The 26,417-nt window shown below is 42.9% G+C and overlaps 1 protein-coding gene across 1 annotated transcript in view; it reads right to left on the bottom strand.

The window, feature by feature from the left end:
* The window catches only part of GLIS3 (GLIS family zinc finger 3), a 615,191-nt gene that overhangs the window by 423,522 nt on the left and 165,252 nt on the right, over positions 1-26,417 (bottom strand). The window contains exon 4 of the mRNA XM_077249138.1: positions 4,105-5,218. Coding sequence (XP_077105253.1) covers positions 4,105-5,218 — 1,114 coding nt within the window. The remainder of the gene's footprint in view (positions 1-4,104; positions 5,219-26,417) is intronic.

A 26,417-nucleotide genomic window follows, 5' to 3' on the forward strand; every position in this document is an offset into this window, starting at 1 on the left:
ACCGAAAAAACGGGGTGACAGGTTCCCTTTAATTGGACTTTTCAATTTGGGACTGGTGCCTGTTTAACTTTGTCTTATTTCAGTTTTTCCCAGGAGGTGGTTGGTCCTCTTTAAAAGAACCTTGTAGGAGCAACTATTCCACTATGCTTTGCCTGAGAGGGTAGTGCATCATTTTTTATCTGTGGAGAACTATGAATCTATGCTTTACCACCTCAGAGAGAGCACTAGGAATAACACAGTATATAATTTTATTTCTGGAGTGTTCTTTTCAAAGGAATTAAGTTAGATAGCTAACTATTCAAAGGTTATCAAACTCAGTTGGAATTACAATTTACAGATTTTTATTTTAACTCTTATGGAACTACGGTAATTTATTTTGAGTTTTAGTACACCATTTTTTCCTTTTTAAATTTTGCAGGTTTTTTTGGTAGAACAAATATATTTCCCTCGTGTATCATTTTGGAGGATGTCATATATATGAGATATTTAACTTCTAAAAGGCTTCCATTAAAAAAATCACATTCCAATAAAAAATTTTTAATAGATCCTTGTGGATCATTGACAAGTTCAATGTTATATTATTAGTAATCAGTGACAAGTCACCGATTCAAGATTTTTTAGCCCCACTGAAATGGTCACGATCAGCATTTTCACTGATCTGGTAGTTGTGATGTAGGTGTAGCTGTATAATACAAATTAGTAGTAGTGCCAAGAGATCACCATAAATACAACTAAATGTGAAGGTGACACCTTATGGACTAGGACATTAAGGTGATGGAATGAGTTCAAGTCTAATATTAAAAATAATAATATTGTAGTTGAACAGAAGAGGATATAAACTACAGCAGTGATATCCTTAACATTTTCAGTGATTTTAGAACAGTACCATGTTGGCTAAAATAAGTTTGAGACTTTAGTTTTGGCAGCGATCCCTCTCTAGGGCCAGCTCATTCACATCTGGAGAGGATTTCTGAGCTTTCCATCATGCCGCCTTCCCAATTCTAGTATGACTGTCAATCACACACTTTTCTTTGGACTTTGTCCTCTCTTTGGTTTTGTCATGTGTTTTCACCGATTCATAGGCCCTAATGTCTCATGAGATTACGAATTTGTGATACATTTGATACTTACCAGATGTTAAAGCAGCGTAATTTTCACTCTTGACGGACAAAAATTATATTAGAGGGAACTTTATTTATTTAATCATTTCAAGTAGATCACATGAAAGACAAAATATAATATTTTTGATCCACCTACAGTTTTCTAAAAGAAATGTCAGCAGCAACTACAAATTTTTTGAAGATTGGACAGGTATTATTAAAACCAGACATGCATTTCAGTGCTTGATCAGAGAACAATTCATGGGGCATTTGTATAAGGCTTTAAATCTACACCAGGGTTCACCACTTATCTAAACACTGGTGTATGTAGCCAAATAAGTAGAACCAACAGACATTTCTGAATTTCATCTGGATTCAGTCATGGAAGCCAGAAGATGATTTGTGTTAATATCATCAAAGATACCCTTAGCTTCTAACTCATTTAGGATCAGTTTCACATACTTCACGGAAATAATTTTATTTTTCCTGTTTTCAATACAAGTGAGTTGAAAATATTTATTAAACATTTGGCAATAGGTATGCACTGCTTTCTCTGAGATCTGGTGATTCCAATCAGTAGCAAATAAATATTGCCATATAGCACCAAATAAGTGGTGAAAATGAATTTATGGTAATATTCTAGCCAAAGGTTCATTTATGCAACCCCAATGAACTTAATCTAAAAATTTCTGGTGCATAAGGCAGATAAACAGTTATTGTAAAAAAAATCCTGGTGGTCTAGGGCACAGAAAGGGTTCAGTTCAGAGAAGAGTGTTACAGGGTCCCTCTTGGTTGGATTATAATGCCCGATCCCTTTCACCCCACCCCCACAAGCACATAAGCCCCTTACAAAATAATCACTCTGCTGTCCCCAGAGAGTTACCATGAATACTGAGTGGAACTGAGCATTCGTGTGTATGGACAAGTCTGGAGGGGAGATCTAGTATGTATGATCACCAACACTAAGGGAAGGGGGGAAATCCATGCCAATGTTTCTGGTATCATAAAATCTCAAGAGTTATCAAAAGTAGAATTGAAGAAAACTGTTTCTTTCTGGTAGAAGCGTGTAGTGCAATCATGCAGTACAAATCTTAGCTACAGCTCTACATATTTTCTCATAATTACAGGTACATTCTAAAAGTATTCTATTTCTAGCTGAATCTCTTATGTACAGTTAATGTCTATACCAAAAACACCTCTGTGAACCAAATAGTGCTATGCCAAAGATATCTTTCCAGATTTTGGAAAGATATCTTTGACATATCTTCGTTGATTCTTGAAATTAAAAACTGTCCTCTGAAAAATGATTACCTCGTGCAGCTGAGAAGCCATTTTGCAAGTTCTTTTATATCAATACTTGTAACAAGTTCATTTATCTGGGATAGTAACTATAGGAGGAGAAGAGGTAGTGGACTCAATGAGGCCATGTATCCAAAAGCTTGCCTTCCACATAAGTGGAGAACACCAATACTATATAGGGCACACAGCACATGCAGGGCTGTATTACAGATTTTGATTTCGGGTTCAGAAACTGTAGCTCTGCCTCTACATTTATGAAAATAGTATCCACATATACCAACAAGGATTTAATCTCACCAAAGTTTGTGTATGGGAATTAAACTCTTTCACTTTACTGCTTAAAATTATTTTATGCATAGTTACAACCAAATGATATTTACAAGACTAAACTGTGCATACAAATGTGATGATATTTCACTATACAAGGCAAACATAGCTGCATATAGTTACAGAATATTCACATTAAATTGGTAATTTACAATGCATATGGAATATATACATGCTAAATGGGTTTTCTGGGCACACAAAACAGATTATTGAAGCTCCAGAAAGACCATCGGAAGTGGAGTCACATCATAATTTACATGCCATTTAAATGTTGCTCTGTTCCTGAGCTGTCTTATTTGCTGATGCGATCCCCAACCCATTATTACCTGCTATAGACTCTTCACAGCACAGAGATTTCCTGTCTGTACTTTAAATGTCAGCTTGCTCTGAATTGTGCTGTCATTGAGAATGAGATACTTGGCAAGATTAGAGTGACTGGAGATGTGCACAGGGAAGGAGAGCACATTGCAGGCTCTACATAGTAACCTTATTCATTTGTGATTTTAGGCAGAATGGTGTACTCTGCTTCCAATCCAGAGTGTTAGAGTACATTATAATACAAGACAATATAATATATTAAATTGCTCCACTACAGTACACTGAGCTAGGCAGAGTCACCACATGTAACATTACTGACCTAGTATGAGAGTCTCATACCAGGTGAAGTGGAAGTGTTAGGAAGGAGAAACTGTATGTGCAGCGATTTAGCCATTTTAAGTTGATATAGGAGACTTTAAATGTTGCTCTGCAGGTGGAGTGGGTGGACACTGATGTGGGAGTGTATATGTTGTGAGAAGGATATAGCTATGCCTCTTGGGAAATGCAGAAAGGGAGGACTGGCAGGAAGTTCATGATGTAAACAATAATAAACCACAATAAAAGCTGCAGCGGGATGAAAGGGAACTAAAACTCAAATACAGATGGAACGGGGGAGTGTTTATGGCATTTATTACATAGATAGCCAAATCAATTTACATTTTTCTATGGCCAGAAACCCCCTTTAAGAAGTTTTCCAATATTAGAAAAAAGTCTAAACAAAAAATATGCATGAGCTGCAATACCAGACTTAACCTATGGACAATTGTGGTGCTACTTGTAAAAAGAGGTAGAACCTTTTTCCTAACCCTGGAAGGTTGTAGCTCTTTAAACCATTGTGTGCATGCACATGCAGAAGCTGAGCACTTATGCACAGTTTACAGAACAGTCTGTGGGGGTCTCAGGACATGGATCCCATCCATCTACACTGTTTAAGGTACTATGACTTTAATCATGCAAAAGTACATTTACTCTTAACTGCAACCGAGTTATGTGATTTTCTAAGATCTGAAAATACAGGCTTACAAGCAAAGGTGCATGCATGCAATTGCATCAAACTTACCGTGCATTTGTTTGGTTTCTCTCCAGAGTGGACCCGCATGTGAATGAGAAGTTTATAACGAGCATTAAATGGCTTGTATCTTCGGGGACATCCTGCCCAAAAACAAGCAAAGTCCTCCCCTTTCCGCTGATCTATATGAACCTTTTCTATGTGCCTTACAAGTTCCTCCTGCTGATCATATAAAGCACTGCAGTCAATCCACCTGCAGCAATGCTTACCATTAAAATCATCTATTTCTCCTTCTTCTTCTAGTAAGGGAACCTGTCCAGGAGGTGGGAGTGAGAGCTGGTGGGATGGGTTTAAAAGTTCATGTTGATGCATGTGTTGATGGACATGATAAGGCGGCGGTGGACCTTGATGGGCAGGAGTTGCTGTGAGAGGAAGAGAAGGCTGAGAAGTTATGTCCATTGCACCACTTGAATAATCATCCAACCGTTCACTCTTTAAAATCCCAATTGTTTGTCCTTCATTTAGTCCAACATTGTGTCGTACTACCATATTGTTCATAGCATCAGCTGGCAGACTGTTTTGTTCCAACTGCTGCATGCGCTGATATTCAGTTACATTCTCTTCAAGTGACACATTATCATTGATCGCTAAAAGGCTTTTCTGGGAGTTTGATCCAGCACATGTCGGAGGAATACAGCTACCTCTGACTCCTAAAAAATGCCCATAAACTTCTGGTTGAGGTGAGATGGTTGCCGGGGAAGCTCTTGACCCATTTATGTAGGCAACTAACGAAGTTGGTGAAGTGCGGATAATAGTATTGAAATCAATTCCTATACCATCAGATAAAGGAGACAAGGAAAGAGCTCTTTTCTTTGACCGTGCTGAATATGATCTTGGAGAAAAATGTCTAGGACTGGGATAGGGAGAAGAGTTATTTTCCATTCCAAACAGATATGAGGGCAATGAATTTGAGACACTGTTGTTGGACATAGGAGTTCCTGGAGGGATGCTCAGTAGATCTCCAGGTTCGCTACTGGTTTGAGATCCATGATTAAAAGCATGAACTCTATATCCATGGCACCATTCCTGTTTAACGCTCATTGTAGTATGACTCTCTGATAGGCTTAAAGTTGTGGAGGCAAGTGACTCACGTGACATAAGAGATCTAAGTGGAGGAGAAAATAGGAAATATATTACACAGACTAACAAAGAAAGATAAATTCATCAAGCACAATTATAAAAGTATACTTTCTACATAAGACTGGTTATTGTTTGAGCTCTGTCACATGGGGAAGTGTTTGTTTCCCATGGATCACAATACATAATAAATTAGGAAAAGTGGCAGCGGAAACAATGTGCACTTGCTTACTTATAAATCTATCAATTAGTCACATTAAATAAATTATTACTATACAAACAACCATAGTGTTAATTTAACAGATTTGTATTTTTTGGCTAGACTGTTTTATAATGCGATCAATGTAAATAAGACATGTTTTAACCCCTTAGTGACCTGGCCTGTGTGGACCTTAATTTACCTGCCAATTTATTTTTGTTTTTGCCTCTCCTCTTTGTAACAGATATATTTTTTATTGACTTGGCTGTATTTTTTAGAGCTTTGTGAAATATATTTAAATTATTATACGCACATGTTTGGTTTAGGTGTGTTTTTTTTAGATTTTTTAACAGTTCACTGGAACAGAACTCACTTGTAGAGCTGATCTAGGTTTTACTAGGACGCAGAAGCTCTGGTATACCCAGAGATCAGGTGAACATAGTTCTCACTATGCTCTATATTTGACAGACGAGAAGACAGAAGTGGTAATAAGTAGTGTTGAGCATTCCGATACTGCAAGTATCGGGTATCGGCCGATATTTGCTGTATCGGAATTTCCGATACCGAGATCCGATACTTTTGTGGTATCGGGTATCGGGTATCGCAACAACATTAATGTAATAATGTGTAAAAGAGAGAATTAAAATAAAAAATATTGCTATACTCACCTCTCCGACGCAGCCTGGACCTCAGCGAGGGAACCGGCAGCGTTGTTTGTTTAAATTTCGCGCTTTTACTTGGTTACGTGAAGTCCCGGCTTGTGATTGGTCAGGGCGGCCATGTTGCCGGGACGCGGACCAATCACAGCAAGCCGTGATGAAATTACGTCACGGCTTGCTGTGATTGGTCCGCGTCCCGGCAACATGGCCGCCATTAACCAATCACAAGCCGTGACGTCACGGGAGGCTGGACATGCGCGTATTTTAAAAAGCGCGCGTGTCCAGCCTCCAGTGACGTCCCGGCTTATGATTGGTCACGGGGCCATGTTGCCGGGACGCGGACCAATCACAGCAAGCCGTGACGAAATTACGTCACGGCTTGCTGTGATTGGTCCGCGTCCCGGCAACATGGCCGCCATTAACCAATCACAAGCCGTGACGTCACGGGAGGCTGGACATGCGCGTATTTTAAAAAGCGCGCGTGTCCAGCCTCCAGTGACATCCCGGCTTATGATTGGTCACGGCGCCATGTTGCCGGGACGCGGACCAATCACAGCAAGCCGTGACAAAATTACGTCACGGCTTGCTGTGATTGGTCCGCGTCCCGGCAACATGGCCGCCATTAACCAATCACAAGCCGTGACGTCACGGGAGGTTGGACATGCGCGTATTTTAAAAAGCGCGCGTGTCCAGCCTCCAGTGACGTCCCGGCTTATGATTGGTCACGGCGCCATGTTGCCGGGACGCGGACCAATCACAGCAAGCCGTGACGAAATTACGTCACGGCTTGCTGTGATTGGTCCGCGTCCCGGCAACATGGCCGCCATTAACCAATCACAAGCCGTGACGTCACGGAAGGCTGGACATGCGCGTATTTTAAAAAGCGCGCGTGTCCAGCCTCCCGTGACGTCACGGCTTGTGATTGGTTAATGGCGGCCATGTTGCCGGGACGCGGACCAATCACAGCAAGCCGTGACGTAATTTCGTCACGGCTTGCTGTGATTGGTCCGCGTCCCGGCAACATGGCCGCCCTGACCAATCACAAGCCGGGACTTCACGTAACCAAGTAAAAGCGCGAATTTTAAACAAACAACGCTGCCGGTTCCCTCGCTGAGGTCCAGGCTGCGTCGGAGAGGTGAGTATAGCGATATTTTTTATTTTAATTCTTTATTTTACACATTTATATGGATCCCAGGGTCTGAAGGAGAGTTTCCTCTCCTTCAGACCCTGGGAACCATGAGGAATACCGTCCGATACTTGAGTCCCATTGACTTGTATTGGTATCGGGTATCGGTATCGGATTGGATCCGATACTTTGCCGGTATCGGCCGATACTTTCCGATACCGATACTTTCAAGTATCGGACGGTATCGCTCAACACTAGTAATAAGCCACTTCTGTCTTTTTTCCAGTCCTGTGCTGTGTATGACAGTCGGGGACTAACCCACTGTTGCTATATTGCAGGAGTTTTAGCATTATTGCATAAATTTACAATGGTTCGGAATTAACGCACAAGACCAAGCACTTTACATTTATAGCACTTGTATGTTAAGGGATTAATGTTAAAACTTCCTTAGTTGGTAAGAGAAAACAGCTTGATGGTTTTCATAAAACAGACGATGCTCAGAAGACAGCAAAATACAGTTAAGGTCTCAATTTTTGTGTTGAGTTCAAGGCAAGGCCAAGAAACACATATTGGACTATACCCAATCTAGTCCACCTTTTTTATACCCATCTAGAAGTCTATTTCCACTGACATTTGGTTGGTCACTGCAAAGAGATAAAAGGTATCTACTATATAATTGCCTAAGGGTACTTCCGTCTTTCTGTCCTTCTGTCACGGTTATTCGTTCCCTGATTGGTCTCGGCAGCTGCCTGTCATGGCTGCCGCGACCAATCAGCGACGCGCACAGTCCAGAAAAAAATGGCCGCTCCTTACTCCCCGCACTCACTGCCCGGCGCCCGCAAACACCGCTCACACAGGGTTAATGCCGGCGGTAACGGACCGCGTTATGCCGCGGGTAACGCACTCCGTTACCGCCGCTATTAACCCTGTGTGTCCCCAACTTTGCACTATTGACGCTGCCTATGCGGCATCAATAGTACAAAATGTAATGTTAAAAATAATAAATAAAAAAAAAAAACTGCTATACTCACCCTCTGTAGTCCGCTGAGCCGCTCGCGCCGCCCACCATCTTCCGTTGCAGCTTGCGGTGGCAAAGATGGTATGGCAGCAGGACCTGCCTTGACGTCACGGTCATGTGACCGCGACGTCATCACAAGTCCTGCGCGGCAAGGACCTGACGTGACGTCACGGTCATGTGACCGCTACACGGTCATGTGACCGTGACGTCATCACAGGACCTGCGCTCAGACCAACCCTGGGACCGGAAGCTGCCGTGGACTACAAGGGGCCCTCGGAAAGGTGAGTATATGTTTATTTTTTATTTTTTAACCTGTGACAAACGTGGCAGGGCAATATACTACGTGACTGGCTAATATACTACGTGGTTCTGTGCTCTATACTACTTCGCTGTGCAATATACTACGTGGCTCTGTGCTGTATACTACGTCACTGGGCAATATACTACGTAACTGGGCAATATACTACGTCCCTGGGCAATATACTACGTGGCTCTGTGCTGTATACTACGTCAATGAGCAATATACTACGTAACTGGGCAATATACTACGTGACTGGGCAATATACTACGTCGCTGGGCAATTTACTACGTGGCTGGGCAATATAATACGTGACTGGGCAATATACTACGTCACTGGGCAATATACTACGTGGACATGCATATTCTAGAACACCCGATGCGTTAGAATCGGGCCACCATCTAGTAAATATATAAATGACAAAAGACATATAGTAGTTTTCTACATGTCTGTTCATGTTAATGTCCTGTTCACATGAACACATCATCCAGTCTGTATAAATTGAGAAAAATCTGTAGCAAAAATTGCAGTCTTAAATATAGATCTCAAAATACTTTTGACCCGTATGCCTAATATTAGACAATGTGATTTGAGCTTTATGTTGCAGTTCAGAAACTTTTAACTTAAACACCAACAATCATCGACTCCAGAATCATTCAAAGTGTTTATATGCTAGTTTGGAGCTATAAAGTCTAGTAACAAGTACCATAATGTTTGTTTCAACAGTTTGAGTACACACATAATTCTAGTCAAAATTTATAACTTGTCATCCATACAAGCCTCCCTCCTGCAAATGTCTCATTTTTCCTTTCAAAGGTAAGACTGGACATGATGGAACATTTTTTGTTCAGTATGTTAGGAAAATTATAAAATCCATTTGGCTAAACTCCTAAGAACCCTTCTTGTTCATATATTCTAAGGAAAGGTCATATTGTTACAACATTGTATTCACATATTTTTGTCATTTGTCTCAGGTACAGTAACTGATGGCCTATTCACCATGTAAAAGTGGCTATACCCCTTAGCTAAGCAAATATTTAACTTGACAGTTATCTAACGTCTATATCTACCAATAAGCAAAAAAAAATCAGTATTTGAATTCAAACCACTTGATCATCATTTTCCCCATTATTTGTCTGTGGAGAGTCAAAACTCCCCCATACACAGTATACCAGTGTCAATACAGCTGGTTTAGAGAAGAGTTACCAGGATGATGAGCGGACTGCAAAGTATGTACTACGAGGGAATGTTTAGCTTGAAAAATAGAAGGCCAAGAGGAGACTTAATAGCTGTCTACAAATATCTGAAGTGATGTTACAGTGTAACGGGATCATCCTTTTTCTCATTTGTACATGGAAACACGAGAAGCAATGGAATGAAACTGAAAGGGAGAAGATACAGATTAGATATCAGAAAAAACTTTTTGGCAGCGAGGGTGATTAATGAGGATGGACACACATCTGTCTGAGATGGTTTAGTGAATCCTGTTCTGCACTGAGCAAGCGGTTGGACTCGATGTTCTTGGAGGTCCCTTCCAACTCTAACCATCTATGATTCTATGATTATTTCAGCTACAGGGTTTGATTGTGATGTGTATGTAATTCAGTCAGTTCTGGTTAGCTAAGGCTGGTATTACACATTGATGGCTGTCGGATGAACGATAATTGGACCAAACATTCGGCTGACAGATATCTCAACCGACACTCCCTTACACAGGTGCACTACTCGCTCAGCTGAGCACTCCTGTGGTCTCTATGAGAAAGCCACCGAATGACACATCTGCCAGCAGTTTATCTCAGGAAGAACAATGCAATCAGAGGTCCAAAATCGATCATGTGTGATCAACATTTTTTCCAACCATCAGTCAGCCGACGGCTTCATAGATATTAGGCTGTCACCCGATCTCTTCAATATTGGTGGGCTCATCCGGCATTAGTCTAATGTGTATAAGGACCTTAAGAGATTACTATTCCTTTATACAAAAGGTTAAGTAACCATTTTATCCCATTAGTGCTATATTTCTGTATTTGTGACCAGTCAAGAAAATACTGACGTCACAGAAATTCTGAAATGCTTGTAATGTACCATATAGTTCTTATTTTATAAAAAAAAAAGCAGAATAGAAACTTTGCTGTTTTTTTATAAAGAAGCTATAGAATAGATGTTCTTGTAGGGGAGGGTTTGGGGACTACATGTATTCTCATGTAAAACCATTTGGTCAGCTACTGTAAGTTAAAGCATTGTCCTGGTAGCTACCGTAGTTTTGTTATTATAAATAATTTTATTATTCAATTATTACAGATATTAAAGGGAATCTGTCACCTACTTTTTCGTATATAAGCTTTGGCCACCGCCATCAGGGGCTTATCTACAGCATTCTGTAATGCTGTAGATAAGCCCCCGATGTAACCTGAAAGATAAGAAAAACAAGTTACATTATACTCACCTGGGGGGCGGTCCGGGGAGGCCTGGTCCGATGGGCGCCGCGGTCTGGGTCCAGGCACCTCCCATCTTCATGCAATGACGTCCTCTTCCTTGCTTCCTGTCGCAGCTCCTGTGCAGGCGTACTTTATCTGCCCTGCTGAGGGCAGAGACAGTACTGCAGTGCGCAGGCGCTGGGCTTCTTTGACCTTTCCTGGCACCTGCACACTGCAATACTTTACTCTGCCCCAAACAGGGCAGTGTGAGTATAATATAACTTGTTTTTCTTATCTTTCAGGTTACATCGGGGGCTTATCTACAGCATTACAGAATGCTGTAGATAAGCCCCTGATGGTGGTGGCCGAAGCTTATATGCGAAAAAGTAGGTGACAGATTCCCTTTAATAAAGTGACTACTGACAAAGATTTATAAAGAATTGTATGTTTTAAAGGTTTGCCCAGTACTTTTATATTGATAGCCTTTTATTATTTAGTTCTTTATAAAGCACCACTGATTCCATGGTGCTGTGAATGTGAATAGGGTTTGCATACAAAATACATTTATAAATTACAATGAACAAACTAGCATTGATAGATTGGCACAGTGGGGAGATGACCCTTTTCTTGATGGCTAACTGAAAGATGGTAACAAATTGCAAGCTTTCGAGACTACATACGTCTCTTCATCAGGCAAAGACTAAAACAAATTCTGAAGAATCACATATTTATGCACAACATAGTATAGAAAAAAAAAAAAAAAAGGGAGAGGGGAAAAAAACATGGATAAGACAGGTGACATGAAGCAGAATTACCATGGGTGATAAACAGTTACGTCCATAAATATTGGGCCAATTCTTAGATAAGGATTGTTTTATTGTCCTGTGATTAGGGTCTGGTTCTGTTGTGATGACCCCACATGGTCTGATGGGCAAGTTCATTAGTTGATGTAAAAAGACATAAATCCGTGTGACACATTCATTCCTGCATTTAGAGTGTCAAAGGTCGTCATCAGTTTATATTCCCAGACTCTCCTGTCTTTCTGTGATTTGAAGTTACCCTTTAATACAAGTAATTTCATGTCCATAATGTTATGATTTGGGAGACAGAAATGTATTGCCAAAGGTATATCCATTCTTTTGTCTCTTATTGTATGGCGATCCATGTTTTTTTTCCCCTCTCCCTTTTTTTTTTTTTTTTTCTATACTATGTTGTGCATAAATATGTGATTCTTCAGAATTTGTTTAAGTCTTTGCCTGATGAAGAGACGTATGTAGTCTCGAAAGCTTGCAATTTGTTACCATCTTTTCAGTTAGCCATTAAAAGGTATCAACCACTGAGGACTCTCAATTCTAAATATTTTTCTATCTACTGGCTAACACGGTACCAAGATATATTCCTTTTCTTGATGGGATTACAATCTACTTGGTAATGTAGAAGGAGGCAGTAGGTCAAGGGATTGCAGCATCTTCAGTGGTTATGAGGTGGCAGCGGGATTAATGCAGTCGGGTACTGAACATCCATCTCTATTCAAATTACTGTATATACTCGAGTATAAGTCAACCTGGGTATAAGCCGAGGCACCTAATTTTGCCACGAAAAACTGGGAAAACTTCTTGAGTCGAGTATGAGCCGGGTATGCATTGTCCCCTCATCCCTGTCCTGGAACACCTGGCTCCCCATCCCTGTCCTTGTATGCATGGCTCCCCATCCCTGTCCTTGTATGCATGGCTCCCCATCCCCATACTTGTATGCATGGCTCCCTGTCCCCATCCTTGTATGCATGGCTCCCCATCCCTGTTTGCATGGCTAATTATCCCCTATCCTTATATGCATGGTTCCTATAAAAAAACACATCCTTCTTACCTTCTCTGCACGCCTTCAATGTATGTCTGATGCCAGCAGCTCTTCAGGCCGAGCGATCACGTGTCACCACTCATTAAGGTAATGAATATTCACTCCACGACTATGGGAGTGGAAACAGGTGAATATTCATTACCTTAATGAGTGGTGATATGTGATTGCCTGGCCGCAGGAGCTGCTAGCAGCAGAAGGAGATGTAGTGAGGGCACACAGGGAAGGTAAGTAGGATGTGTGCTGGAAGCCGGCAGTTGTAACTGTGCACGCTTTAAGAGAAATGAATATTGACTGCCAGGGCAGTGAATATTCATTTCTCTTTAGCAGCAGGCACAGTTACATGTTGTGAATTCCGTTCTCGGGCTCCCTCCTGTGGTCGTGAATGATACTTTGGTGAGTTCTGTCCTTGGACACCCTCTGGTGGCTTTGAGTGGAACTGCTGATCTTTGAGGTTGGCTTTCTCAGCTGCCCTCGTTTATTGCTGCTGCTGGCTTCCCTATTTAACTCTGCCCAGGTCGTTAGTCCATGCCAGCTGTCAATGTTTCAGTACTGGTTCAGATCTCTCTTGGAATTCTCAGATGACCTGACTACTCCAGCAGAAGCTAAGTCCTTGCTAGTCATTTGCTGTTCATTGGTTTTTGAATATAGTTTTCAGTACATGCTATGTTTCAGTCCAGCCTGCTATTATGATATTTCCTTGCTAGCTGGAAGCTCTGGGGGTGCAGAGCTGCACCTCCACACCGTGAGTCAGTGTGGAGGTCTTTTTGCACACTCTGCGTGGTTTTTGTAGTTTTTTATACTGACCGCATAGTTCCCTTTCCTATCCTCTGTCTTTCTAGAGAAGATTCAGCCTCCTTTGCTAAAATCTGTTTCATCCCTGTGTTTGTCACTTCCCTCTTAACTCACAGTTAATATTTGTGGGGGGCTACCTTTACTTTGGGGAATTTCTCTGAGGCAAGGTAGGCTGCTATTTCTATCTTTAGGGGTAGTTAGCTCTTAGGCTGTGAAGAGGCATCTAGGGAGAGTTAGGTACGCTCCACGGCTATTTCTAGTGTGTGTGATAGGATTAGGGATTGCGGTCAGTAGAGTTACCACTTCCTCAGAGCTTGTCCCAGGTTTTTTGTTCTAACCATCAGGTCACTTCGGGTGCTCCTAACCACCAGGTCATAACAGTACAGCTGGCCAACAAAGTGTTAATGCATCTCAAAAGAGGGATAAGAGAAGTTCTGAGTCAATTTTTTTTTCTTTGCAGCTTGTTTTGTCTTTCTTTTCCCCTCAACCTCTGGGTGGTTCAGGACTCAGGTGTAGATATGGATATTCAAGGTTTGTCCTCTTGTGTGGATCAACTCACTGCTAGGGTGCAGAGTATTCAATATTATGTAGTTCAGAATCCGATGTTAGAGCCTAGAATTCCAATTCCTGATTTGTTTTCTGGGGATAGAGCTAACTTTTTGAATTTCAAAAATAATTGCAGACTGTTTCTTGCTCTGAAACCCCGCTCCTCTGGTGATCCCATTCAGCAAGTAAAGATTGTTATTTCTTTGTTGCGTGGTGACCCGCAAGACTGGGCATTCTCCCTTGAGCCAGGAAATCCTGCATTGCTTAATGTGGATGCATTTTTTCTAGCGCTTGGATTGCTTTATGACGAACCTAATTCTGTGGATCAGGCAGAAAAGATCTTGCTGACTCTATGTCAGGGTCAGGATGAGGCAGAAGTATATTGCCAGAAGTTTAGAAAGTGGTCTGTGCTTACTCAATGGAATGAGTGTGCCCTGGCAGCAATTTTCAGAAAGGGTCTTTCTGAAGCCCTTAAGGATGTTATAGTGGGGTTCCCCACGCCTGCTGGTCTGAATGAGTCAATGTCTTTGGCCATTCAGATTGATCGGCGTTTGCGCGAGCGCAAAGTTGTGCACCATTTGGCGGTGTCCTCTGAGCGGATGCCTGAGCCTATGCAATGTGATAGGACTTTGACCAGAGCTGAACGGCAAGAACACAGACGTCAGAATGGGCTGTGTTTTTACTGTGGTGACTCCTCTCATGCTATCTCTGATTGTCCTAAGCGCACTAAGAGGTTCGCTAGGTCTGTCACCATTAGTACTTTGCAGCCTAAATTTCTCTTATCTGTTACTCTGATTTGCTCACTGTCGTCCTACTCTGTTATGGCATTTGTGGATTCGGGCGCTGCCCTGAACTTGATGGACTTGGAGTTTGCCAGGCGCTGTGGTTTTTCCTTGGAGCCTTTGCAGAGTCCTATTCCCTTGAGGGGGATTGATGCTACGCCATTGGCCAAGAATAAACCTCAGTACTGGACTCAGCTGACCATGTACATGGCTCCCGCACATCAGGAAAATATTCGCTTTTTGGTGTTGCATAATTTGCATGATGTTGTGTTGGGTTTGCCATGGTTACAGGTTCATAATCCAGTACTGGATTGGAAATCAATGTCTGTGTCTAGTTGGGGTTGTCAAGGGATACATGGTGATGTTCCTTTGATGTCAATTTCTTCTTCCACTCCTTCTGAAGTCCCTGAGTTTTTGTCGGATTACCAGGATGTATTTGATGAGCCCAAGTCCAGTGCCCTACCTCCTCATAGGGACTGTGATTGCGCTATTAATTTGATTCCTGGTAGTAAGTTCCCTAAGGGCCGACTGTTCAAATTATCTGTGCCAGAACATGCCGCTATGCGGAGTTATGTAAAGGAGTCCTTGGAGAAAGGGCATATTCGCCCGTCTTCGTCGCCGTTGGGAGCAGGGTTCTTTTTTGTGGCCAAGAAGGATGGCTCTCTGAGACCCTGTATAGATTACCGCCTTCTCAATAAAATCACGGTCAAATTTCAGTACCCTTTGCCTCTGTTGTCTGATTTGTTTGCTCGGATTAAGGGGGCTAGTTGGTTTACCAAGATTGACCTTCGAGGGGCGTATAATCTTGTGCGTATTAAACAGGGCGATGAATGGAAAACAGCATTTAATACGCCCGAGGGCCATTTTGAGTACCTGGAAATGCCATTCGGGCTTTCTAATGCTCCATCTGTGTTTCAGTCCTTTATGCACAACATCTTCCGGAAGTATCTGGATAGGTTCATGATCGTATATTAGGATGATATTTTGGTCTTTTCAGATGATTGGGAATCTCATGTAAGGCAGGTCAGGATGGTGTTCCAGGTCCTTCGTGCTAATGCGTTGTTTGTGAAGGGCTCTAAATGCCTCTTTGGAGTTCAGAAGGTTTCCTTTTTGGGCTTCATTTTTTCCTCTTCTACTATCGAGATGGATCCTGTTAAAGTTCAGGCCATTTATGATTGGACTCAGCCTACATCTGTGAAGAGTCTTCAGAAGTTCCTGGGCTTTGCTAATTTTTACCATCGCTTCATCGCTAATTTTTCTAGTGTGGTTAAGCCTTTGACTGATTTGACGAAGAAAGGCGCTGATGTGGTGAATTGGTCCCCTGCGGCCATTGAGGCCTTTCAGGAGCTTAAACGTCATTTTACTTCGGCCCCTGTGTTGCATCAGCCAGATGTTTTGCTCCCTTTTCAGGTCGAGGTTGATGCTTCTGAGATTGGGGCAGGGGCTGTTTTGTCTCAGAGAAGTTCTGATGGCTCCTTGATGAAGCCATGTGCTTTCTTTTCTAGAAAGTTTTCGCCTGCTGAGCGTAATTATGATGTCGGCAATCGGGAGTTGTTGGCTATGAAGTGGGCATTTGAGGAGTGGCGACATTGGCTTGAGGGAGCCAAACATCGCGTGGTGGTCCTGACTGATCACAAGAATCTGACTTACCTCGAGTCCGCCAAGCGGTTGAACCCTAGACAGGCTCGATGGTCACTGTTTTTCTCCCGTTTCGATTTTGTGGTCTCATACCTTCCGGGATCTAAGAATGTGAAGGCTGATGCCCTTTCTAGGAGTTTTTTGCCTGATTCTCCGGGAGTCCCTGAGCTGACTGGTATTCTTAAAGAGGGGGTGATTCTGTCTGCCATCTCCCCTGATTTGCGGCGGGTGCTGCAGGAGTTTCAGGCTGATAGACCTGACCGCTGCCCAGTGGAGAAACTGTTTGTCCCTGATAGATGGACTAGTAGGGTTATTTCTGAGGTTCATTGTTCAGTGTTGGCTGGTCATCCTGGGATTTTTGGTACCAGAGATTTGGTTGCCAGGTCCTTTTGGTGGCCTTCCTTGTCACGGGATGTGCGTTCTTTTGTGCAGTCCTGTGGGATTTGTGCTCGGGCCAAACCTTGCTGTTCTCATGCCAGTGGGTTGCTTTTGCCTTTGCCTGTCCCGAAGAGGCCCTCTACACATATTTCCATGGATTTTATTTCTGATCTTCCTGTCTCTCAAAGGATGTCTGTCATCTGGGTGGTTTGTGATCGGTTTTCTAAGATGGTCCATTTGGTACCCTTGCCTAAATTGCCTTCCTCCTCTGATTTGGTTCCATTATATTTTCAGCATGTGGTTCGTTTGCATGGCATTCCGGAGAACATTGTGTCGGACAGAGGTTCCCAATTTGTTTCTAGGTTTTGGCGGTCCTTTTGTGCTAAGATGGGCATTGATTTGTCTTTTTCTTCAGCGTTCCATCCTCAGACAAATGGCCAATCCGAACGAACCAATCAGACCTTGGAAACTATCTGAGATGCTTTGTTTCTGCTGATCAGGATGATTGGGTGACCTTCTTGCCATTGGCCGAGTTCGCCCTTAATAATCGGGCTAGTTCTGCTACTTTGGTTTCGCCTTTTTTTTGTAATTCTGGTTTTCATCCTCGCTTTTCTTCAGGGCAGGTTGAGCCTTCTGACTGTCCTGGTGTGGATTCTGTGGTGGACAGGTTGCAACAAATTTGGACTCACGTGGTGGACAATTTGACGTTGTCTCAGGAGAAGGCGCAACGTTTTGCTAACCGCCGTCGTTGTGTTGGTCCCTGACTTCGTGTTGGGGATTTGGTTTGGTTGTCTTCTCGTTATGTTGCTATGAAGGTTTCTTCTCCTAAGTTCAAGCCTCGTTTCATTGGTCCTTATAAGATTTCTGAAATTATCAATCCTGTGTCGTTTCATTTGGCCCTTTCAGCTTCTTTTGCCATCCATAATGTGTTCCATAGGTCGTTGTTGCGGAGATATGTGGCGCCTATGGTTCCTTCCGTTGATCCTCCTGCTCCGGTGTTGGTTGAGGGGGAGTTGGAGTATGTGGTGGAGAAGATTTTGGATTCTCGTATTTCGAGTCAGAAGCTTCAGTACCTGGTTAAATGGAAGGGCTATGGTCAGGAGGATAATTCCTGGGTTGTTGCCTCCGATGTCCATGCTGCCGATTTGGTTCGTGCCTTTCATTTGGCTCGTTCTGATCGGCCTGGGGGCTCTGGTGAGGGTTCGGTGACCCCTCCTCAAGGGGGGGGTACTGTTGTGAATTCCGTTCTCGGGCTCCCTCCTGTGGTCGTGAATGGTACTTTGGTGAGTTCTGTCCTTGGACACCCTCTGGTGGCTTTGAGTGGAACTGCTGATCTTTGAGGTTGGCTTTCTCAGCTGCCCTCGTTTATTGCTGCTGCTGGCTTCCCTATTTAACTCTGCCCAGGTCGTTAGTCCATGCCAGCTGTCAATGTTTCAGTACTGGTTCAGATCTCTCTTGGAATTCTCAGATGACCTGACTACTCCAGCAGAAGCTAAGTCCTTGCTAGTCATTTGCTGTTCATTGGTTTTTGAATATAGTTTTCAGTACATGCTATGTTTCAGTCCAGCCTGCTATTATGATATTTCCTTGCTAGCTGGAAGCTCTGGGGGTGCAGAGCTGCACCTCCACACCGTGAGTCGGTGTGGAGGTCTTTTTGCACACTCTGCGTGGTTTTTGTAGTTTTTTATACTGACCGCATAGTTCCCTTTCCTATCCTCTGTCTTTCTAGAGAAGATTCAGCCTCCTTTGCTAAAATCTGTTTCATTCCTGTGTTTGTCACTTCCCTCTTAACTCACAGTTAATATTTGTGGGGGGCTACCTTTACTTTGGGGAATTTCTCTGAGGCAAGGTAGGCTGCTATTTCTATCTTTAGGGGTAGTTAGCTCTTAGGCTGTGAAGAGGCGTCTAGGGAGAGTTAGGTACGCTCCACGGCTATTTCTAGTGTGTGTGATAGGATTAGGGATTGCGGTCAGTAGAGTTACCACTTCCTCAGAGCTTGTCCCAGGTTTTTTGTTCTAACCATCAGGTCACTTCGGGTGCTCCTAACCACCAGGTCATAACAGTTACAGCCACAGCCACCGGCTCCTGCCTCTGTGACCTGCTGCTCCCCCTCCCTTGCAGTCTTTATGGGACAATGACTCATGAATAGGCTGAGGGGGGTGTTTTCAGCACAAGAAAAGTGCTGAAAAACTCGGCTTATACAAGAGTATATACGGTAATAACACTGGACTTGTAAAACTCCACTGCGGCCAATGTACATTCGATGGAGTTGTGCTGTTCCAAGAAAATGCTAGAGTTTTCCACAGAATCTGAGATTTTGCTCTTAATTGAAAATATTAATATAATCATTATGTGAGATTTAATGCATATATAATAGCATAACAAAATCAGAACATCAGGGCATAATAAAAAAAACACTTCTGATGCGTTGCTATACTTTTGAACATAGATTACATAACCAAGTCTTTTAATAGCTCAATATTATAGAATCAAATTATTTCCAACATATTATACAATAATGGCACAAAACAATATGATGCTTTTTAATAATGTGAACTAGGCAATGTCAGTTATGTCAGTTACTAGTTTATATTTTTACGTGGCTTTTTTTCAGGAAAGTACCATGAAGACCAAATGGCTTGCATTTGATTGTCACAACATGTCTTTTGGCAATATTAAGCAGCTTAGGCCACTGTTAAGAAATAATGTACAGGTTCTTTCTTTTGCCTTGAATATTATTCTTTTACTTAAAGTGCCATTTCAGACATTATTGCATTTGCGTCTATTTTTCTCAAGTTTTTAGTTCATTCTTTGTTTGTTTGTGCCTTATGTGTTTGCCTATTTTTTATATTTACCATTGTGAGCAGTGTTTGAGGGTGTCCAGGGGTTTTTGCCTGACTAATCAATTGCAACTTTTCAAAAAGTTGCAAAATTTGTCATAAATGTACTCCAGTCCCCTCTTGCCAGATTTTAGTGCTAAACAGTTGCAAAAAAGTTGGAAACAAAAATAAATAACATTATTTACTTTGCATAAAATTCATGAACCACGTGTTCAATTTTATAGAATTTGATGCAAAACAATTAAAAAATGGCGAAGGATGAATCTAAAGTCTATAGTTCTCATGATACCTCTGGCTTTAAAGTGGCGTCTTATCACCTTGATTTGCTCTAAATCCTGATGAATCCTGAAAAAGTGATAAATTAATGACAGAACTGCCATCTCTTTGCACTACATAGTCGAGTGTAATCCTATGTGTTGCAACTTTATCCTACAGATACTCATTGTATTCTATGTGATACAACTTTTTACATCACCTCTGCTTCCTGCTAGTGATAGGTTTCTCCCTGTCAGATTTTAGAAGCAGGAGGCAGGCAAAACAGGTTAAAGCTGTATCACATAGAAAATACTGGAGATTCAGCTTACAGAACTGATGAACAATAAAGAAAGTGTAAGAGACAGAAGTTTTACAATTGCAGCTAATTATTGTAAGAAATCATCTATTATCTCACTGCTCTCTTATATAAAGGAGGAATGATATCTTCATCTGTGTTTTAGACATAGAGAGAAACAAATGGGAAAAATTGGGAGAAAGGAATCTGAGACCATCTATGAGAGACTTGGTAGGTGGAGAATGATGATAACATCATCCTACAGTTCATAAGAAGTCAGAGACTGACTTCCTGTCCACACATGTACTGTACTGATAGACAGGAGATCACTTGGCACAGTTGTTCATGATTTAAAGTTTCAAATGTAAAGGTGTAAATGAACTGGGATGAAACATGCTGTTGAGTAAGTATTATATGTGCAAATAAACTTGCTGAAGTATTGTTAATGACCTAAATGTTACTGAAGACAGCATTAGAGTTTGGTACAGTACTACAGATCTCAAAAATTATTAAAGGGTTTATTGAAGACCATTTTCTACTATGGGCCTAAAAATTAACAAGTAGGTAGTTGCTACCTACCTGCTTGTTGTGCTCGGCGCAGATCTTTGTGGGAACAGAGTGGTCACAGACCACTCTTGCAGGTGTTTCAGTGGCTTCGACTGGTGTCACCTCAACAAAACAGCGGCTTCACTTCTGCTCTGCTCTGTGGATGGGGCGTGATTAAAGACATCATGTTCATTGCAGGGAACCGGCTGTCAATCAGCATGAAATTAGCAGTCACGTCTCGACAGAGAAGTTTGGTAAAGGAAAAGCTGGTCCATTGACATGGAACAGCTGATCGGTGACAGGAGTGGTCAGTGACTGTTCTGTGGTGGCACAGGGTAGAACAGTAGTTTTTAGGTCAATAGTAAAAAAATAGTACTGGATAATCCCAACTATTGGCCGAAACTACTGAGAAGATATTTACATTAAGAATGGTTTTACACACACTGTTAAGGTATGTTCACACAGGGTTTTATTTAACCCCTTAACGACCGCCGATACGCCTTTTAACGGCGGCCGCTAAGGGTACTTAATCCACAGCGCCGTTAATTAACGGCGCTGTGGAAAAAGTGAATAGCGCCCCCCAGAGTCGGATTTTCTCTGGGGTCTCGGTTGCTGAGGGTAGCCGAGACCCCAGAGAACATGATTCGGGGGGTTTTTACCGACCCCCGAGTTGCGATCGCCGGTAATTAACCGTTTACCGGCGGTCGCAACAAAAAAAAAAAAAAACGCGATTTGCCGTTTAATTTCTCTGTCCTCCGATGTGATCACACATCGGAGGATAGAGAAATGTGGTCCCCGATGGCCCCCAATAGCCCCCCGATACTTACCTACCTCCCCCGGTGCTCCTCGTGGCTCCCGATGGGCGCCGCCATCTTTTTTCCGGGAAAAAATGGCGGGCGCACGTGCAGTACGCCTGCCGCCCGGCACCCGGAAGATCTTTGGGGTCTCGGCTGCCGGGGGTAGCCGAGACCCCAAAGAACATGATCGGGGTCGGTTTGCACTGACCCCTGCTTTGCGATCGCCGGTAATTAACAGTTTACCGGCGACCGCAAAAAAAAAAAAAAAAAAGCGATCAGTTATTTCTCTGTCCTCTGATGTGATCGCACATCAGAGGACAGAGAAATAGGGGGATTCGGGGACCCTAACATACTCACCCGGTGTCCCTGGGTCCTCCTGTGTCTCCTCTTGCCGGCCGGCTTCTTCGTCGGGAAAGAAAATGGCGGGCGCATGCGCAGTGCGCCCGCCATCTGCTGCCATCTGCCGGCCGGCAGGAGAAGACGAGTTGGGGCTAAAATTAGGGTTAGGGTTAGGGTTAGGGTTAGAGTTAGGGTTAGGGTTAGGGTTAGAGTTAGGGTTAGGGTTAGGGTTAGAGTTAGGGTTAGAGTTAGGGTCAGAGTTAGGGTTACGGTTGGGGCTAAATTTAGGGTTAGGGTTAGGGTTCGGCTACTTTCACACTAGCGTTTTTTGGCTTCCGTCGCAATGCGTCGTTGGAGAAAAAACGCATCCTGCAAAAGTGCTTGCAGGATGCGTTTTTTCTCCATTGGCTTGCATTAGCGACGCATTGCGACGGATTGCCACATGTCGCATCCGTCGTGCGACGGATGAGTCGTGCTTTGGCGGACCGTCGACACAAAAAAAAATACATGTAACTTTTTTGTGCGACGTGTCCGCCATTTCCGACCGCGCATGCGTGGCCGGAACTCCGCCCCCGCCTCCCCGCACCTCACAATGGGGCAGCGGATGCGTTGAAAAAACAGCATCCGCTGCACCCGTTGTGCGGCGCTTACAACGCTAGCGTCGGTACGTCGGCCCGACACACTGCGATGGGCCGAGTACGACGCTAGTGTGAAAGTAGCCTTAGGCTTCTTTCACACTTGCGTCGGTACGGGGCGGTCGCAATGCGTCGGCCCGACGTACCGACGCACGTTGTGAAAATTGTGCACAACGTGGGCAGCGGATGCAGTTTTTCAACGCATCCGCTGCCCAGCCTATGTCCTGGGGAGGAGGGGGCAGAGTTACGGCCACGCATGCGCGGAAATGGCGGATGCGACGTGCAAAAAAAAGGTTACATTGAACTTTTTTGTGACGACGGGGGCTAAAGTTATGGTTAGGGTTGGGGCTAAAGTTAGGGTTGGGGCTAAAGTTAGGGTTAGAGTTGGGATTAGGGTTTGGATTAGGGTTGGGATTAGTGTTACGTTTGGGATTAGGGTTGGGATTAGGGTTAGGGTTGGGATTAGGGTTAGGGGTGTGTTGGATTTAGGGTTTTGATTGGGGTTATGGTTACGGTTGTGATTATCGTTAGGGTTGTGATTAGGATTATGGATCGGGTTGAGATTAGGGTTAGGGGTGTGTTGGAGTTAGGGTTGGAGTTATAATTTGGGGGTTTCCACTGTTTAGGTACATCAGGGGGTCTCCAAACACGACAGCCAATTTTGCGCTAAAAAAGTCAAATGGTACTCCCTCCCTTCTGAGCTCTGCCGTGTGCCCAAACAGTGGTTTACCCCCACATATGGGGCATCAGCGTACTCGGGATAAATTGGACAACAACTTTTGGGGTCCAATTTCTCCTGTTACCCTTGTGAAAATAAAAACTTGGGGGCTAAAAATCTTTTTTGTTGGAAAAAAAAATATTTTTTTATTTTCACTACTCTGCATTATAAACTTCTGTGAAGCACTTGAGCTTTCAAAGTTCTCACCACATATCTAGATAAGTTCCTTAGGGGGTCTAGTTTCCAAAATTTGGTCACTTGTGGGGGTTTCTACTGTTTAGGTACATCAGAGGCTCTGCAAACGCAGCATAACACCCACAGACAATTCTATCAAAGTCTGAATTCCAAAATGGCGCTCCTTCTCTTCCGAGCTCTGCCGTGTGCCAAAACAGTGGTTTACCCCCACATATGGGGTACCAGAATACTCAGGACAAATTGGAGAACAAATATTGGCATCCAATTTCTCTTGTTACCTTTGTGAAAATAAAAATTTGGAGGCTAAAAAAATCTTTTTTGTGGGAAAAAAAATATTTTTTATTTTCACTACTCTGCATTATAAACTTCTGTAAAGCACTTGGGCATTCAAAGTTCTCACGACATATCTAGATAAGTTCCTTGGGGGGTCTATTTTCCAAAATGGGGTCACTTGTTGGGGGTTTCTACTGTTTAGGTACATTAGGGGTCTGCAAACGCAACATAACGCCCGCAGACAATTCTATCAAAGTCTGCATTCCAAAATGGCGCTCCTTCCCTTCCGAGCTCTGCCGTGCGCCCAAACAGTGGTTTACCCCCACATATGGGGTACCGGCATGCTCAGGACAAATTGGACAACAACTTTTGGGGTCCAATTTCTCTTGTTACCCTTGTGAAAATAAAAATTTGGGGGCTAAAAAAATCTTTTTTGTGGGAAAAAAAATATTTTTTATTTTCACTACTCTGCATTATAAACTTCTGTGAAGCACTTGGGCATTCAAAGTTCTCACCACATATCTAGATAAGTTCCTTGGGGGGTCTATTTTCCAAAATGGGGTCACTTGTTGGGGGTTTCTACTGTTTAGGTACATTAGGGGTCTGCAAACGCAACATAACGCCCGCAGACAATTCTATCAAAGTCTGCATTCCAAAATGGCGCTCCTTCCCTTCCGAGCTCTGCCGTGCGCCCAAACAGTGGTTTACCCCCACATATGGGGTACCAGCATACTCAGGACAAATTGGACAACAACTTTTGGGGTCCAATTTCTCTTGTTGCCCTTGTGAAAATAAAAACTTGGGGGCTAAAAAATCTTTATTGTTAAAAAATATATATTTTTTATTTTCACGACTCTGCATTATAAACTTCTGTGATGCACTTGGGCATTCAAAGTTCTCACTACACATCTAGATAAGTTCCATGGGGGGTCTAGTTTCCAAAATGGGGTCACTTTTGGGGAGTTTCTACTGTTTAGGCACATCAGGGGCTCTCCAAACGCGACATGGCGTCCGATCTCAATTCCAGTCAATTTTGCATTGAAAAGTCAAATGGCGCTCCTTTGCTTCCGAGCTCAGCCATGCGCCCAAACAGTGGTTTACCCCCACATATGGGGTGTCGTCGTACTCAAGACAAATTGTACAACAACTTCTGGGGTCCATTTTCTCCTGTTACCCTTGGTAAAATAAAAATTTGGAGGCAAAAAGATCATTTTTGTAGAAAAAATGCGATTTTTTTATTTTCATGGCTCTACGTTATAAACTTCTGTGAAGCACCTGGGGGTTTAAAGTGCTCACCACACATCTAGATAAGTTCCTTAAGGGGTCTAGTTTCCAAAATGGTGTCATATGTGGGGGGTCTCTACTGTTTAGGCACATCAGCGGCTCTCCAAACGTGACATGGCGTCCGATCTCAATTCCAGCCAATTCTACATTGAAAAAGTAAAACAACACTCCTTCTCTTCCAAGCTCTGCGGTGCGCCCAAACAGTGGTTTACCCCCATATATGGGGTATCGACGTACTCAGGAGAAATTGCACAACAACTTTTGTGGTCTAATTTCTCCTGTTACCCTTGTGAAAATAAAAATTTGGGGGCAAAAAGATCATTTTTGTAGAAAAAATGAGATTTTTTATTTTCACGGCTCTACGTTATAAAATTCTGTGAAGCACTTGGGGGTTCAAAGTGCTCACCACACATCTAGATAAGTTCCTTAAGGGGTCTAGTTTCTAAAATGGTATCACTTGTGGGGGGTTTCCACTGTTTAGGCACATCAGGGACTCTCCAAACGCGACATGGCATCCGATCTCAATTCCAGCCAATTCTGCATTGAAAAAGTCAAACGGTGCTCCTTCACTTCCAAGCTCTGCGGTGCGCCCAAACAGTGGTTTACCTCCACATATGGGGTATCGACGTACTCAGGAGAAATTGCACAACAAATTTTGTGGTCTAATTTCTCCTGTTACCCTTGTGAAAATAAGAATTTGTGGGCGAAAAAATCATTTTTGTGAAAACAAATGCGATTTTTTATTTTCACGGCTCTACGTTATAAACTTCTGTGAAGCACTTGGGGGTTCAAAGTGCTCATCACACATCTAGATAAGTTCCTTGGGGGGTCTAGTTTCCAAAATGGTGTCACTTGTGGGGGGTTTCCACTGTTTAGGCACATTAGGGGCTCTCCAAACGCGACATGGCGTCCGATCTCAATTCCAGCCAATTCTGCATTGAAACAGTCAAACGGTGCTCCTTCACTTCCAAGCTCTGCGGTGCGCCCAAACAGTGGTTTACCTCCACATATGGGGTATCGGCGTACTCAGGAAAAATTGCACAACAAAATTTGTGGTTAAATTTCTGTTTTTACACTTGTGAAAATTAAAAAAAATGGTTCTGAAGTAAAATGTTTGCAAAAAAAAGTTAAATGTTCATTTTTTTCTTCCACATTGTTTTAGTTCCTGTGAAGTACGTAAAGGGTTAATAAACTTCTTGAATGTGGTTTTGAGCAGCTTGAGGGGTGCAGTTTTTAGAATGGTGTCACACTTGGTTATTTTCTATCATATAGACCCCTCAAAATCACTTCAAAGGTGATGTGGTCCCTAAAAAAAACATGGTGTTGTAAAAATGAGAAAT

The sequence above is a fragment of the Ranitomeya variabilis genome, chromosome 1, assembly GCF_051348905.1.
Source record: "Ranitomeya variabilis isolate aRanVar5 chromosome 1, aRanVar5.hap1, whole genome shotgun sequence".
In the NCBI taxonomy this organism is placed as follows: Eukaryota; Metazoa; Chordata; class Amphibia; order Anura; family Dendrobatidae; genus Ranitomeya; species Ranitomeya variabilis.